Here is a 16,517-nt window from a genome sequence, read left to right as displayed (position 1 = left end):
TGGAGCACAAGTGTGATGAGGAACTGCTGAGGGAACTGGGTTTGTTTAGTCTATAGAAGAGAAGGCTCAGGGGAAACCATACTGCTCTCTACAACTACCTGAAAAGAAGATGGAGTGAGATGTGGGTCAGTCTCTTCTCTCAAGTAACAAGTGACAGGACAAGAGGTAACAGCCTCAAGCTGCACCACAGGAGGTTTAGACTGGATATTAGGAAGAATTTCTTCACAGAGAGGGTGCTCAGACATAGGAACAGGCAGCCCAGGGAAGTGGTGGAGCCACCGTCCCTGGAAGTGTTCAAAAACTGTGTAGATGAGGCCCTCAGTGACATGGTTTAGTGGTGGTCTTGGCACTCCTGGGGTAGAGGTTGGACTTTGATGATCTTAAAGGTCTTTTCCAACTGAGTTGTTTCTATGATTATAGCTGTCCTAAGTCACTGATATACCTACTAACTCTAGACTGTTTGATAGTCTCGCCAGAAAGAATTTCAGAATGATTAAAGAAAACAAAAGTCCTGAATTAATGTCTCCATTTGACAACCATGACCTTAAACTTTCTGATGGCTGGAGTTACCAGGAGCCTCGAGATAATTTTTTCGGTAGGGGCAAAGAAATAGGTTTCAGCAGTTCCAAAAGCAACAGGCCAAACCGTTTTTTAACCAGCATTACTGCTTAATTAGTGACAAAATTACTAATTTCTGGATTTGGTGAAAGAAGAAACAGAGTAGGAATCTTACATCTGCCCTGTTCTGAATCTTGTTATCTGTGGACACACCATTTGCTTAAAAAGACTTACACTATTATTCCTAATATCTAAAAGGATAAAAGGAACAGCAGTCAAACACCTTACTATACGTGCAAGAGCCACTGATGGCTGATTGACAGCAATCATGGACAATAAATACTGTAAAGTAATGTTAATATTTAATCCAAAGAGCTGATGTATTGCAGTAACTAATTTTACAACATTTTAAAATATGCAAACTACTTCTAGTCCCTCCATAAAGTTCAGATTTGTTGGACAGTTAATGACAGGAGACAAGAAGTATTTTTACAGGCTTGTGTTTTCCACAGCTCAAATTCTAGACGTTTTTACTGGTACACACAAGTTGTACGTGTCTATTCTTTCCACTGCCTACTAGTGTGTTGCAACTTCAAATCATGTTCTGGCTTATTCAGATTTGTGCTTGCTTGATCCATCTTCCACAAACCAATGAATTATTTTTAATTATAGTGAATAGATGACCCAGTGCCTCTCTCACACTGATTAATGGCACAGGATATATAATAATAGCCATCTGCAGATCACTGTTTTATTGGATGCCCGAGGAGCCAGCAAAGATTACGTCTTTTCATTTTTTTGTCTGCATTACAAAAAGTTTTGTTTTTTTCTTCACTAGATTTTTAAGAAAAACATGCAAAAACAAGAGGAACAACTTAATTACCAACAACCACTAACACTGATACCAGAGCAAATTAATGAAACCAAATCATCTAGATTTGATTTTGTTACTGGGTTGCTTTTTCTTTTTTTGGACAATGCATCACAGCTGAGTCTTATTTGGCCTTCAAGGTACCTTCTTGGTAAACTGTGTAGTGGGCAAACACATACTGGAACAAACTAATTTTTAATAGATTATTAGAAGATTAAGTAAATATAGCTAGAACTTATTGATAAGTCATTAACCTTGAATAGACATCATTTCAGTTATTGATTTAACCTATGCTTTACGTGGAAGAAAAGGACATTTTCTGCCATGCAGTAAATTAATTTTCTGAGGAACAAGGAGCAATAGCCTATCACAAACAGAAAACTGATTCATCAGAAGTGGCCAACAAGTTTTGATGAACACTGCAGGATCATGTGAATCATAAAAGCATCTTCCACTGATGGTATCAAACCTGCTATTAGACCTAACAGCAGGAACATATCATAGAATGATATAACAGCTTGAGTTGGAAGGGATTTTTAAAAGTCACCTAGTTCCAATCCCTCCTACAATAAGCAAGGCCATGTTCAAGTAGATCAGGCTGCTGAGAGCCCTGTCCAGCCTATCTTGGATGTTTCCAGAGATGGGCACCCATAAGTTCTCTGGGAACCTCTTCCATCCAGTGTTTCACTACCCTCATTGTAACGTATTTCTTACTAACACCTAACCTAAAACTATCTGCTTTCAGTTAAAACCATTGACCCTTGTTCTGTCACTATAAGCCCTGATAAAAAGTCTGTCCCCATCTTTCTTATATTTTTATCATACATATTTTATACTTTTATCTCTAAGTACTGAAAAGACATAATAAGGTCTTCCTGGAGCCTTCTCCAGGCGGAACAACCCCAGCTCTCTCAGCCTGCCTTCATAGGAGAAGTGCTCCAGCCCTCTGATCATCCTTCATGACCTCCTCTGGACCTGCTCCAACAGGTCCATGTCCTTCCTATGCTGGGGCCCCACAGCTAAATGCAGCACTCCAAGTGGGCTCTCACCAGAGCACAGCAGAGGGGCAGAATCACCTCCTTCGACCTGCTGGTCACTCTGTCTTTGGAGTGAGGATGTGGTTTTCTGGGCTAGAATCACACACTGCTGGCTCATGTTCACCAACCCAGGTGCACTTGGTCTTGCTGAACCTCATAAGGTTTGCAGAGGCCCACTTCTCAAGCTTGTTCAGGTCCCTCTGGGTTTTAGAAACTGTTCAGAGCACACTAAATTCTGACCTGAAGCTTCATTGCTTATTGCAAGTCCTGCCAGCTCTCTTTCTGTTTTTCATTATTTTATAGTGATTTTTTTTTTTTATTATTTGTTTTTTTTTAGATCAGTTAAAATACCTGCAAGTGGACATGGCTGTATTAATTACACTGAATGGAAGAAACAAATAATGAATACAATTTCTTCAAATACTGTATTACTAAAAATTATAAACTAAAAGCTAAACTAAAATTTAAATAAATATTTAAAATAAATTCAGTAAGAAGCAGGTGATACAGCTGACCAGGTAAGTTATTTAGGTAGCAGTTAACGAACAGCCATTTAAAAGAAATCCACAGGTCAATTTAAAAGTCTCACAAAGCATTATAGCTTGAAAGAAATGTTGCCTGTATTAGCCAAACCGGCATTATAACTCTAGAAGTCCCTATATGATTACAGGTGACAGAAATTAGCCGCCAGAGGGAGCCCACGTAATCTAGTCCAAAGGACACCAATGTACAAAGGGAAAATTTAGATAGGCAGGTCAAAGTTTAAGAAAATAATTGCCTATATCTAGAAAACTTTACTGAAACTTTTTATAGTACACGCAATAAAACAGTCCTCTTCAGTACTTCATTTCAGATTAATTCTTATTTTTATAGATATAAGGAAAAGCAAGTGAACTCTACTATGAAGAACTGCAACTAAAGCTAGAATATACTGAAGTAAATCAACATACTTTGTTATGCATTACCTTTTTAGTTTACTTTGTTCTCAAAATTCAGTATTTCAGAAAGCAGCTCATCATCTATCTTGGTATAGTAGCCCATAAACAGTATGGGAGAAGGCCTACATAGTCCTAAGGGGTTTTTATGCATTTTCCTCAAACAGATTTAGGACTGGAATCTTAAGCAACAGTTAAGTATGTAAGACATCTTTTTTACATTTGTTTTGTATGCCAAGTCAGTAGAATTTTTACATTGAATATTTAGATTTATCTGAGAAGGCATCTCTTTCTCCAGTCTAATTAACAAATATATCATGCACAAGAACTTCCAACATTTGGTGCACAAGGTACCTTTCCATTAAGAACAATCCTCAAAGGCAGAATATTTTTAATGAAGAAAAAGCAGACCTTATGACACTGAATGCTTCCACTTCATTCTTAGATGGCTGATACCTCACTTTGACTTCCAAATCTTTGTAACTGTCAAAGCTGCATGATTATAACTTGATACACAAATATAATAGAAACAGTAACCATAATTAACATCACTGGCAGTTGGGCAGTTGGTGTTTCTAGTCTTTGACACTTCACAACTTCTTGTGAATTTGTATTCTTATACTGCTGAATTTGCATGTGCTTTCCCTCTGCACTGTGACTGCTTTAGAAAGTTGGTATCAATAAAATAATTTAACACTGAAAATTCAGAATGCATACATCTCCAGACTAAACATGCTATCTTTCCTTAGAATACTTTGCTTATAAAAGGAAGAAATGTAATTTGCCAAAACTTTTATTTGGCCCCAGAGAATACAAATGCCTTTCGAAGAACTCCTTAAAGCAGCAAGTAGGTACAGACCATGTATAACTTCTCCCATTAAAAAGTGAAGTATTAACCTTTCGTGCTATTATTGGGTTTTCTAGCAAAAAAACCTACCGTCACAACATGGATGACTTGAAGTACAGAGTGCTCTAGCATACATTAAGAAGTGTCTTTGTAACCCAGGTAATCAGAATCGTAAATGCAAGATGGAGATCCCTAGTGACTGACAGCTCACGATAGCTAGTCTAAACACAGGCAAACCCACTAAATTTCCAGATTTCAGACTCATGTAACTTCAATCTGTTAAGTTCATACTTTTTCTTCGTTTATTGAAAAATTGCAAAATACGCAGGAAAGATTTGAAAATTGTTCCATATACCGTCTGATCTGGGGGAATCACAGAGAGAATATGAAACAATGTTATATTAAAAACACCTAACAGATACCTAATAGTAATATTTTATAATTCAATACAAATTCTTAAGATCTACTGTGTTATGCACATGCTTGGTCTCAAAAAGACATTTGTGTTTCTATACTGGAGGAGAGAGATGCTAGTCAGGACTCTCAGTGCTGAAGAAAACAGAAAACAATACTACCGAATTCCTGTATTCATACACCTAGCGACTGCGTATTCATGCCCAAATACTAAACATTCTTCCTATAATGGTAGAAAAACAGTACTGTGAGATGGTTTTTTTTAAGGAACTCCTATACACCACACCCAACAAACAGTAAATTCAGCAAGCACTAGTCAGTTTGCTGCTTAGTGAAGAAACAATCTATATACAATTTATTCAACTGGACAGTTTTGTAAACTAATCAAATAAACTGATGCAACTCTTACAAAAATTTGATAAGCAGCTTTATAGACATCTGTTCTGAATATAAATTTTTTTATAAATCTATATTTGAGTTCTGAAATATAATTTATGCAGAAACACACAGAAAACAACAATAGTTTGTGCAAGGAACTTCGTTTCTTGACAAATTTCACTGATGTACTAAGGAACAACATAGTTGAAAAGTTTCCTTGAAGATCAACATAGAGGAACTCGGACCTAAAAAAAATGCCATGCTTTATGAACACAAATACTACACATACAATTTCAAATTCTCAGAATTCACTAGTTTTGATATAAAATTATTCATAGAACTTGATAACACATGATTTTGTCTAAGTACCTTAAAAATACAGCACACTAACAAACAGGGGTTTGACCTTTTATTAAGAGTGGAAACCTAAAGTTTTAAAATTAACATTTCCTACTCTGTTATTTTTAATCTCTTACCAGGTCTTTCCTTGCCAGTTCCTTTTGACTCAGCAAATTTCTGGATCAAACTCTCAACTGTAGTATTTGTCATGTTAATGATAAACTCTTCATGCACCTTCAGAAAAACCACACCACACACAAAAGGAATTAAAAAAAACAGTAATTGAAGAAATGTAAGTAAGAAGTAGTTTTCTCTAGAGCTGGAGTTCAAAATACTTGCCTCTAAAATATATTACAGAGCTTCGAGAAATGAAGAGGCATTTCAGTATTAGCAAGTGTTTGTACAATGCAGATACAAATTAAGAATGAAAGAATAGAGTTTGATGAAGGGTCTAGAATTTACTTCAGTTTCCTCCATCTAAAATGACTTGTGTGCATAACTTTCTGAATTTGTCAGCAACATGACCCATTACAATGTCAGCAAGACAAGTAGTCTCCTAAGCCAGTACAAGTTAAGGGCGTGAACTCCTACTACTGTATTATCACAACTCCCACCTGCTTGAGTGAAAGCGTTACTGTTGTAACGTTTTTGGTATGACAAAGGAACAACCACCTACTCTTAAGAAGCTTTTCCAACAACACTATATGTATATGCTTTAGAAATAAATAGTATGACCCTTGTGACCACTATTCACTAGCAGAAAACCTCTAAACTGACAAATATAATGACTCTAACAGCATGCAAATAAAAACTCCATTTCAAAACATCCAAAAATTAAGAACTATTTCTAAGGATTATTAATTAAACCAACTAAAGAAATAACAAAATCTTCCATTACTGACAAAAACCTGGGAACTTCAGACTGATAGTTTCAAGTTTTAAACAAAGAATAGCACAATTATGTGTGAAATGAGTGCTAATATAATACCTAGAGAACAGAACTTTGAAAGATCCTAAAAATTCTTCATATTGTCAAAATATTTTGTTCTGTTGAGACTAAATTTTTTTAGGCTTATTCTGTAAATTCTGTGATGCTAAACTTATAAATGCAATGGGAAGCCATACAGATTTGACCTTATGTTCAATTTACCATCATTTGAAAGCTGTGATCTTGTAATTACCATAAACACAGTAAGAAATCTTCCACTTAATAGTTAAAAAAAATATATAGCATAAAAAAAACCCCAAAAACATTTTACCTCTCCTATTTGTAAATGAACTTCTTTTATGGTGTTTGACAATGATTCTATAATCTCTTTCATACGAAGAAGATGTGTTTCCTCAATGTCTTGAAATTTCTGTAAACAAATACAAGAAACTGTAATGAAATCATACTGAAAAGATTTCTTGAAAGACTAAACCTTAAATTTTAATAAGTACACATAATTAAGAATTACATAATTAAGGAAAAAAACAAAACCAAACCAACCAAACTAAAAAACCTCAAAACAAGCAAAAATACCCTCCCACCCCCAAAAAACCCACCCATTTATTTTCTTGTTTGCTTGCTTGCTTGGTTTTGATTTGGGTAATTACAATGTTAATGAAAGAAAGGTGCAGAATTCAGTTATGAAATAATGTACATTAAATTACAATATATTCTTTTAGAATCACTACAAATTTTTTTACTTGCTCTTTAAATTTTCATGTATCTTCAGTATTTCTACCAAATAGTGTTAGAAAGTGTTAAAAAAAAACAAACCCAAACCCTCTTTTCTCCATTACTGAAGCTTCGTTTTTCCATCTAAACCCAGAAATCTTATTTCTTAATCTGTTTTGCACTTCCTTCTTAGCACTCTCTCCTTCTGGTCAAAATATACACATGCTTTCTCTTTTTCTAGCTAAACCTATATCCTTTGATTCTTCAATCATGATTAATTTCTTTGATCTTTAAACTCACTGCATTATAATCTTTCAGGTTTGCTCCACTTTACACTTCCAGGTAACAGCCATTTTAAAAGCACTTCCAATGTTTTTAATGACCCTTCCCTAGCCAGAGATCAGAATGTTCCACCCTCCCCAACAATCAACCATAATTGTCTTGAAATATTTGTTCACTCCTGCTCTTACGTCTCTTCCTATTTCTGTAACTGTCCTTTCAAGTGCGTCCAAACTTTAGAGCACCACTTAATCCTCTCTTCAATTTGTACAAGGTTCTCTGAAGATCATACCTTCACATTTCACACCTCCTGCTACTCTGATTCCCAAAAACATCTCCATACAGACAAGTATCTAACTTCTAAAAATCTCAGTTTTTCTTTTGCCATACTGATATAACTCTGCAGCCATCAATCAGATTTTACTTTTTTTTTTCCAGCAGCCTTACTCTTTAATTACAAAGGATATGGTCATCCTCTGTAGCGTACTCTATGACATTACTTCTTGTATTCGTTGCCTTATTATATAAACTACATTATCTGCTTTCAAAACTATCTATGTCCCATCTCTACAGTCACTTGCTATCAGGGTGTCAACACACGTGCACAATGTGTCCTTCCAATGCGTGCCTTTTTCCACTACCTAATTTTAACCTAAACACAAAGTCAACTTTTGAAATTATGCCAATGTTTCCCTCATGTTTGGTTTGAGATCCCCGTAAAACTCCGCAAAACAAAGGTACCAGTCTCCTTTAAACTCTGCTCTACAATGACTATCAAAAAGTTTGCCATTTAGAGACTCTTTTTTTTTTTTTTAACTCAGTGGAAAGCATTCCCCTCCTCCAATTGTTTCCTTGTTTTTTTATTGTTTTATACATAAGATGTGAAGCCTTTGAAGTAGAGCTCTCTTGGCCTTGTACAGTACATAATACAAAGAGGTTCTGATCAAAGAATAAAGCTAGGTACTATGATACAACCACATAGTTCATATCACAGACATAATCATTAACCAACTTGTTTACTTTCCGTTTTGAAAGATCAGTCCATTTTTAAAAGATTTACTGAAATGAATCTGTAATGTTAATGACCCAACAATTGCAAGCCACTTTTTAGCATTTTAAGCTAAAATAATGATGAAAAATCACTAGACAGGATCATTAGCTGTCCAACTTGGTATACAGAGTTTAAGAAAAACATTACTCCTTTTTATAAACATGTATTTTCCTGTAAGTTTTAATTTTTTTTTTAAAATGAACTATTATTCATTCCTGAACATTATTTATATGCAGGCTGCTCAAACGCAAAATCAACGCAACTCTACTCAGTTCTAACTTTGAAATAATAATTTAGCACTTTCAGCTATTTCATGGGTTCCAATAATTAACTGTGCTGTGCAGTCAAAAATAATAATAAAAAAAAAAGCTTCTCACAAGGTAAAAATCTGGCAAATAAGACATCATGTTGTACTATGAAATCGCTATGCAATTGCTAAAAAACCAGCTTTACTCAGAAAAATCAATGAGGAATTTCTATTAAATCCCATTTCTAAACAACAGTGAACTGTATTTTCCTGCTTCTTTAATCAAAATGAAACCTTCCGTGTTTATCACAGCAAAAACCGTAACTTGCAATTCAAGATTAGAAAGACTCTATGTTTTAAAATTCAGCCTCTCAAAATCACGTATCACAAGTCACTTTGATAACTGCAGGTAAAATGACAAAAGAGGAAAAACAGGTAAAAAAACCTCAGTGGAGTCTGACTAAGAAAAAAGTACAGCTAAGTGAGTACGTTACTCACGTTACTACATTAGTAATGTAGGTAATTACATTATTACATTAGTACCTTGAATACCACAGCAATTAAAAATGTTTATCCTCAGAAAAATAGTATGCAAACAGTATAAAATATATTTAAGCTAAGACAACTGATTTTGCACTGAAACAGTTGAGAATGCTTACACTCCCCATTGACTGTTTTCCAAATGAATATATTTCAAGTGAAATGTACTCTAAATTAAGATAATACAGGGTGTGCTTCATACAAAAGTAGGCTTCCACATATTCGTACATGTTATTTTTCCTATCAGGTCATCTTTAAAGTAGGTCTTCTGCACCCAAATTGTAGATGCAGCTACACTACTACACTAAAAACAAATTTCCAAAATATGACATACTGGCAGAATGCCAGTATTTCTAGAGTGGTCATGTGTCCAGGTGTCTATTATCACATAAAGTGAGAATATCACATAAAGGAGAATTTCCAGGTGTCTATTATCACATAAAGTAAAAATTTAAATATTAATCAAAAAGGTAGTTGCTATTAAGAAACCAAGGACATTTAAACAAGTGTGGTTTGTGGTGAGAGGTAACTTTGTACCATTTTTGTATTGGGGAAAAAAAACTGAATGAACCAAATGATCCTAAATCTCCAGCCCTCCCACCCCCAAACACAGAAATACAAAGCAGCCCAAAATCATGGTGAGATTTTCCCAGCTGTAACATCCCTTATCGCAAAAATGTGTGGTGGAAGGTTTTTTTGTTCCCCCACCTCTCTACATCTCAGCCTGGTTTAGACATGCAATACCTACCCAATAATACAAATAAAGATTAACAAAGAGCATCTTCATATTCTGTCTCTAAATACAAAAATAAGCTGTCAGTTTTCTCATTCTTTTGTTGTAGTGGATTATTTAAATGGAATTTTTTTAGTACATGATGAAAAGCCCAACAAAATTGCTCGCTGAAAGCCCTTACATTTTTCTTCACTAATTCACTGATGATAAAATCCATTTCATGTTTACCTTCTGTCAATTTTAAAGAACTCGTTTTCATTATTCACAACATTTTTACTCACTGGGGACAAGTTTTTAAAGCAGTTTAGCAAAGCTGGCTTATTGAAGTCATACTTAAGCTTTTTCTTATTGTTTCAGAGAGTAACAAGACAATTACTATAAACATAGTCTCTTTCTTGTAAGGTAAGGAATGGGCAGCATGAAGTTTTTGTGAGACTAAATAAAGATTTAAATGAACCTGCCCGAACTTGCTGTGCAGTGGATTAAAAGCATTCACAAGATCTGTTTTGGTGGGGGGTTCAGTAACTTCCAAAGCAAGCTAAATAACAAACAGGGTATGAACTTCTTGATCCAGAAAAGCCACATTTGCATACGATTTGAGACAAATAAATGGAACAGTTCGGTATTTTTTTCCGGTATTACTTGATTGTTTTGTAGCAGAAGGTGAGGTCTACAGCAAAAAGTCAGGGAGCATTGCAATTTATACAAAACCACACAAAAATGGAGTTACTGGAATGCTTACTAAGGAAATATAATAATTACATTAACAGGAACAGTATAAAAAAGTTACCATTTTGAGTAGCAGCAGTATGTGTCCCATGCCTGTCTCCCCAGGAGTAATGGTACACTTCAATGATTCTTTTGTTACCCTTTTATTATACTTGTTTCCAAGAACTGTATTAAGATACATACTAGTTTAAAGTTTAAAAAGGTTGCCTAGTCCCAAAATTCTCAAACGATTGTAATCACGCATACCAATTCCGATCCTTATCCCACTCAAATTGCCTGGGGATAACTGATATGCAAATATTTTAAGTTACAGTAAGGGACATACAATGCTAAGGCAACAGATGTAAATGTGTATGGTGGACATACATGCAAGTGAGCCCAGGCCAGTGTCGCATGTTAAACCAGTTTAAACTAGCTTGGTACCACACTGACTGCCTTTGTGCCAGCAAAAATGCTTATGTGATCTCTTAACAAACCAGCCTGTAGGTCTCTTCTGGTTTAAAGTTTTAGCTGGATTAGTTCTACAACGTACTCCTTGCACAATTACTTGACAAAGGAAGAAGCATGTACTTCTCCATCTCTGATGTGTGAAGCTGTGTTTTCAACATATGTTTCAAGTTAGCTTGCTGCCAAAATTATCAGTTGTCCTATTTCCACGTGTCCTGGGTTCAGCTGAGAAGTACAACAGGGCATGGGTACAGACCAGTACCCATGAATTTTCTTGTTGAAAGAAAGGAGAGAAACATAATGTACATAATCAAATTTAACTCAGTATAAAGCATAGGGAGCACAGCTTCTTCAATGAGAACCAAGTCAGGATGTGCACAAAAACATGCTTTTTGCAACTGTTCATGGAAAGGTTGTCAAGATTCCTAAAGTAACAGTTGTGTTACAATCAGAATTTTGCAGTAGAGCACTTCTTTGTTGCAAATGCCTGGACTGGGCAGTGGGAGGGAAAAGTTCTGGTATGTGATATATGTGGTATCCTTTCTCTAACAGCTGTGTTGAGTATCTATTTGGAGATTAACTAGATCAAATTCTAATGAAGGTCTCAAAGTAATAAAGTAGTTTACAGTGGAGGACAGGCAAGCTTTTTACATGTCAGCCTACACATCTCCAAGCTGTGAAATCTCAGTTTCTAAGGAGTTACTGAAAACCCTAACACTTTCCCACTTAAATGTTAAAAACATGAGTATGAATGAATCTCCCCAATAATTCCATCTCCACCTGAAAATTAATCTTTGACACTAATGGAAAGATCAAAAGAATTTTCAGACAAAAAGAAAGTTCCTACCTTGTAAAAGCTTTACTAAACCAAGAACTAAAAATAAATATGCCAAACAGTTCTCAACTATTACTACTAAAAACAGAAATGATAAAGTTTCCTTTTTGAAATCTGGAGCAGTGGTAAAAAGTCTGTTATCAACAGATTTGAAAAAGAAACTTTACAACATAACAAGAAGCAGCATATGCAATGATACAGAGAACTTGGTATCCTCTGGAACACAGACTAAAAGTCTTCAAAAAGCCAAACAAACCCCAGAAATTTGAACAGATGCAAGTGCTTTTCACAATCTCAAGTAAACCCAAGGAAGACATTCTAACAAGCTGTAACTGAAGTGTTTTGCTGGAAGGACACTAAGAAATCCATGATGGATCCCAATATTAGAACACTTAAGTGATACAAGACTTCCCACATAATCAAGTATGCAGGTGCATCAATGCACCTACAACACTTCCAGAAGTTCACTTTGTTGTCTTCCCAAAAATTTCTTAAAAAAAAAATAATTAAAATCTAAGTATTCAATTGTGTCATTCAAGGAGAGTGCCATCACAACATACACAGTCAATGTCTACCTTCAAATGTATTACTTCTAATGTTATTGTTCATATTGGTTTCCAAAGGAGATCATTCTATCTTGAATCAATTTTTCAAAAGCTTTGATATCAAGGGGTCAGACATAAAATAGCATCTGTTATTTTAAAAGTAACTCATTTAACATAGCACTTACCTGTGCAGTTTCTGTCATTTTTTGTTCAAAATCAGATTTAAATGCAGCATATTTCTCCACATACAGTTTATAGGTATCTGTAGCTTTTTTTGATTTAACTGCTGCCTGCAGATCAGTGCAAAAAAAGTGTCAAATGTCACACATATAATCTGATCCAAGGTTTTTAAAGACACCATTAAAAGAAAGCCTAGGGTGATCTACAAGGGGCATATCAAAACAGTGAAATGTTGTAACAAAATTTCACCACCAAATAACTCAGATTCAAGCCATTATAGATTTCTATTCAAGCTATACATAAACCACATAAAACGGTAACAAGGCAACTACCTGATTTAAATCACCTCCCCTTATCAGAAATAATGAATTTATAGTATACTTATTTTGAAATCAAAACTGTACTGCTGACGTTAACTAACTAGTTCTTTTCAAGTATTTAGATCTGCAACAGAAAACAGGAAGAAAGCCAGACCAGAATACAGAGCAGAGTTATTTGTGGAATTCTGAGAGAGTCAGTGGTTAAAAAAAATAAATAAATAAAAAATCAGGAAGGCACAGTTCTCTTAAAAATACACCCAGAATAACAGAGCCTGAAAGTGCTTCACTGTTTGAAGAATATGGATCCTTCAGGCATTAAAAAAGGAGAGCATGACAGGTTGTATTACTCCCATCAGTTACTTTTCCTGAATTTTACTTCATGATTCTCACTCTTGCGCATTCACACAAGGGAATTACTGAGAAGAAAACAGTCATAATTAGTTTCCCAAATGCCATTTAGTATGCTGAAATTACAAGGCGTTCTCTGAACACCTGTTTTTAAAAAATAATTAAAATAATTGAATCTGTTTTACAATAAAATGATTCCAACCTTAAACATTAAAAAGGAAGGAAATGACCAGTTAAAAGACTTCAAAAGTAAGTTTCTTCATAAACCATTACTTAACCCCAAATGCATGGATTTTGAAAAAAAAAAAAAAACCCAAAAAAAAAATTCTGTCTCTTATGATGTTTAAGATAAGCAAAATGTGAGTGTTATGTGCTGAAGAGCATCTACAAAAAACAACTACACAGCAGACCAGACAAAATGATGAAACACATGAACATTGTATGATTAACTACTAATCTCTTCTGAAAGCAGGATGTGTTTATTCTCAATTGGATGCAGCAATTGCTAGAACTCTAGCAATTTACTGTAAGAGAACATAAGGATCAGTCAACAATTTTTTGTCAAGTCACTATAAATAGAGAAGTTCACATGTAAAAGAACAACAGGAAATTATTACAGGTTAACACTACCTTTCCGTTGCAATGAAAATTGCAAGGACTCAGATACCTCCTCAGATTCTTCAATGAAGTATTTCACTACATATTTCGCCTTATGATCAGCTCTTAGCATATCGGTGCAGATTCCCTGCTTTTTGATAATTATTCTGTTATTTTGATAAAAAAATTAACAAATCTATTCTCTGCCAAAGTTACAATAAATGAATACAAACTTTGCCACCACATTTCTGAAATTACAAGTGTAAATCTGAATTGAAAGATTCAGATTGAAAGAGGTGACGGTCATGGTTACTTGCTCCCGCTGGAAACATTGGTCAAGTACTTTCAGAGCATTCAAATATGGACTAATCGTTCACACTAGGGAAGACATAATATAGAAAAAAATGGCCTTCACCCACCAGTGCTTCCTCTTTCTCCCTTCTCACACAGACATCAGACTGAAACTTTTTTTTTATCCAGCTGAATAAGGATAATGTTAGATCTTAATAACATGCCTGCCATCAAGTCAACTTTTCCTACTGAAAACTTTCATTCTATTTACAAGAATTCAGAAAAATTATACTTCGAACATACTGGCAGGAAAACTTCTGCCAACCCACATATTTCTGATTCATGTCTAGAATCCAACATTGACTGTCACTGGAGACAGAAGCTAGAAAAAAAATAATCTAGCTTTACATCAAAAATAAAACAATCGGAACATGGTCAACAAGATCACTTTTTTTATCAGTGAAGACAATAAACAGCTCTATCTGGTCCTTCAAGATAGGATTATAAAAGGCACCACGATCATTCTCACATGAACAGAGTCCTACGAAAATCATGTAATTGAAATGGGAACAGGCAGAGGCACCAAGATTTAAAATGAGAAGACACAGAGACAGGGAAACATGACCTATTTCCTCTACTAGTCTCCTGGAAACAGGAAAGGTCAAGGGAAGTGATCCTTCCCTTCTACTCTGCACTGGTGAGGCCACACCTGGAGTACTGTGTCCAGTTCTGGGTGGTCCATTGCAAGAAAGGCATGGACATAATTGAGAATGTTCAGTAAAAGGCCGCTAAGATGATAAAGAGGCTAGAGCACCCCTCCTATGAAGAAGGCTGAGACAGCTGGAACTGTTCAGGCTGGAGAAGGGAAGGCTCACAGGGGATCTTATCAGTAGTACAAAGAACCGAGGGTACATAGAAGACAGAGACTGGCTTTTTTCAGTGACAGGACCAGAGGCAATGGGCACAAACAGAAACACAGAAGGCTCCCTCTGAACATCAGGAAACATTTTTTTCCTGTGAGGGTGAGTGAGCAATGGAATAGGTTGCCCAGAGGGGTGGTAAACTCTCCATTCTTGAAGATACTCAAAAGTCATCTGGATGTGGGCAACTGGCTGTAGGTGGCCCTGCTTGAGCAGCAGGGTTGGACCAGAGGTGCCTTCCAACCTCGAACAATTTTGTGATTCTGTGAATAGATCAAATTCCCTGATAAGCCAGCACAGCACTAAATACAACAGTAAGATACTCATCCTTAGGTTTCTAGCCCATGAAATTGGAATCTTTTAAATTAGCACCGGAAGCAATGTTAATTTGGTTTTCTTCTTAATGGGACAGACTTCAGATACTGTATAATTAGCTACTATGTCTCACTGAAGGGAGAACATCCCTCTACTCTTTAATTCAATAAGAAGAGGACTGAGTACTTCCATATTTACCCAAGGAAATTTATCCAAAACCATAACAGATGCTGAAACAATTACACACAACTTCTGTAAAAGCCAATAAACAAAATTACCATATGATGCAGTTATATACAAAATAATTAAAACTGCAGAGCAGTTTGAACAGATAAGGAACTGTGAAAAAAACGAAACATCATGCACATTATAAAATAGCCACAACTACTACTTTTAACTATTTTCAGCCCTCTGTGAGCTAATATGAGGTAGTGAATGTGTTACTGATTGACAACACAATGAATTAAATTAAGATGCCACAGCACTACCTTATCAACTTCTCTCTGTGTTGCTCCTTCCTTTTTCAAACGTTCATGTTCAACACACTTGGCATTGTAGTTCTCCTTTGATTTCTGTAAGGCCTGAGTGATACTTTGAATATTTTGCACTGCTTCCAGTGTTCCTGAAACGTCTTCTTTAGTCTGCCAAATATCACATGGTTGTCAAAATCAAACCATTTTAACGTTAACAAGTCATTGGACATGCATAAGAAAAAACTAATAACCTTTTTATAAGCTTTGATTTGTTCATCACCGTATTTGTGAACTTCTTTTATTAGCTCTTGTAATCTCCGCACAAGATCCAAGTGGCAGCTTGCTAGTTTTTCTGTTGAAGTTTTGAAAACATCCCAAACCGGTGCAAATGTCCTAGATTGAAAAAATATGAAATATATTTTTTTTTAATAGTGGTAAAGTATAATTGATAAGTTTCCACAAGTTCACGTCTGCTCCTAAACCAGAAACAAACAAAACCCCTAACAACTGCTATAAAACCTTATTTCATGTTTCAGATGTACTTAGAATCTTACCTACTGATTTTTTCCATGTTTAAAACTTTAAAGCACTGATGTTCAAACTAACATCAGTGATACTGATAGATAAC

General features: G+C 35.3%; 1 protein-coding gene across 1 annotated transcript in view; it reads right to left on the bottom strand.

Moving 5' to 3' along the window:
* FCHO2 (FCH and mu domain containing endocytic adaptor 2) overlaps window positions 1-16,517 on the bottom strand; it is an 85,523-nt gene that overhangs the window by 53,982 nt on the left and 15,024 nt on the right. The window contains exons 4-8 of the mRNA XM_057406116.1: window positions 16,141-16,282; window positions 15,905-16,057; window positions 12,631-12,735; window positions 6,639-6,737; window positions 5,517-5,613 (exon numbers count right to left, since the gene is read on the bottom strand). Coding sequence (XP_057262099.1) covers window positions 5,517-5,613; window positions 6,639-6,737; window positions 12,631-12,735; window positions 15,905-16,057; window positions 16,141-16,282 — 596 coding nt within the window. The remainder of the gene's footprint in view (window positions 1-5,516; window positions 5,614-6,638; window positions 6,738-12,630; window positions 12,736-15,904; window positions 16,058-16,140; window positions 16,283-16,517) is intronic.

Source organism: Pezoporus wallicus, unplaced genomic scaffold, assembly GCF_028554395.1.
Source record: "Pezoporus wallicus isolate ANWC-B61680 ecotype Strahan unplaced genomic scaffold, APGP_CSIRO_Pwel_v1 contig_7506, whole genome shotgun sequence".
Classification (NCBI taxonomy): domain Eukaryota; kingdom Metazoa; phylum Chordata; class Aves; order Psittaciformes; family Psittacidae; genus Pezoporus; species Pezoporus wallicus.
The sequence above is the reverse complement of the archived record's forward strand: the minus strand, read 5'-3'. Positions and strand labels throughout refer to the sequence as shown.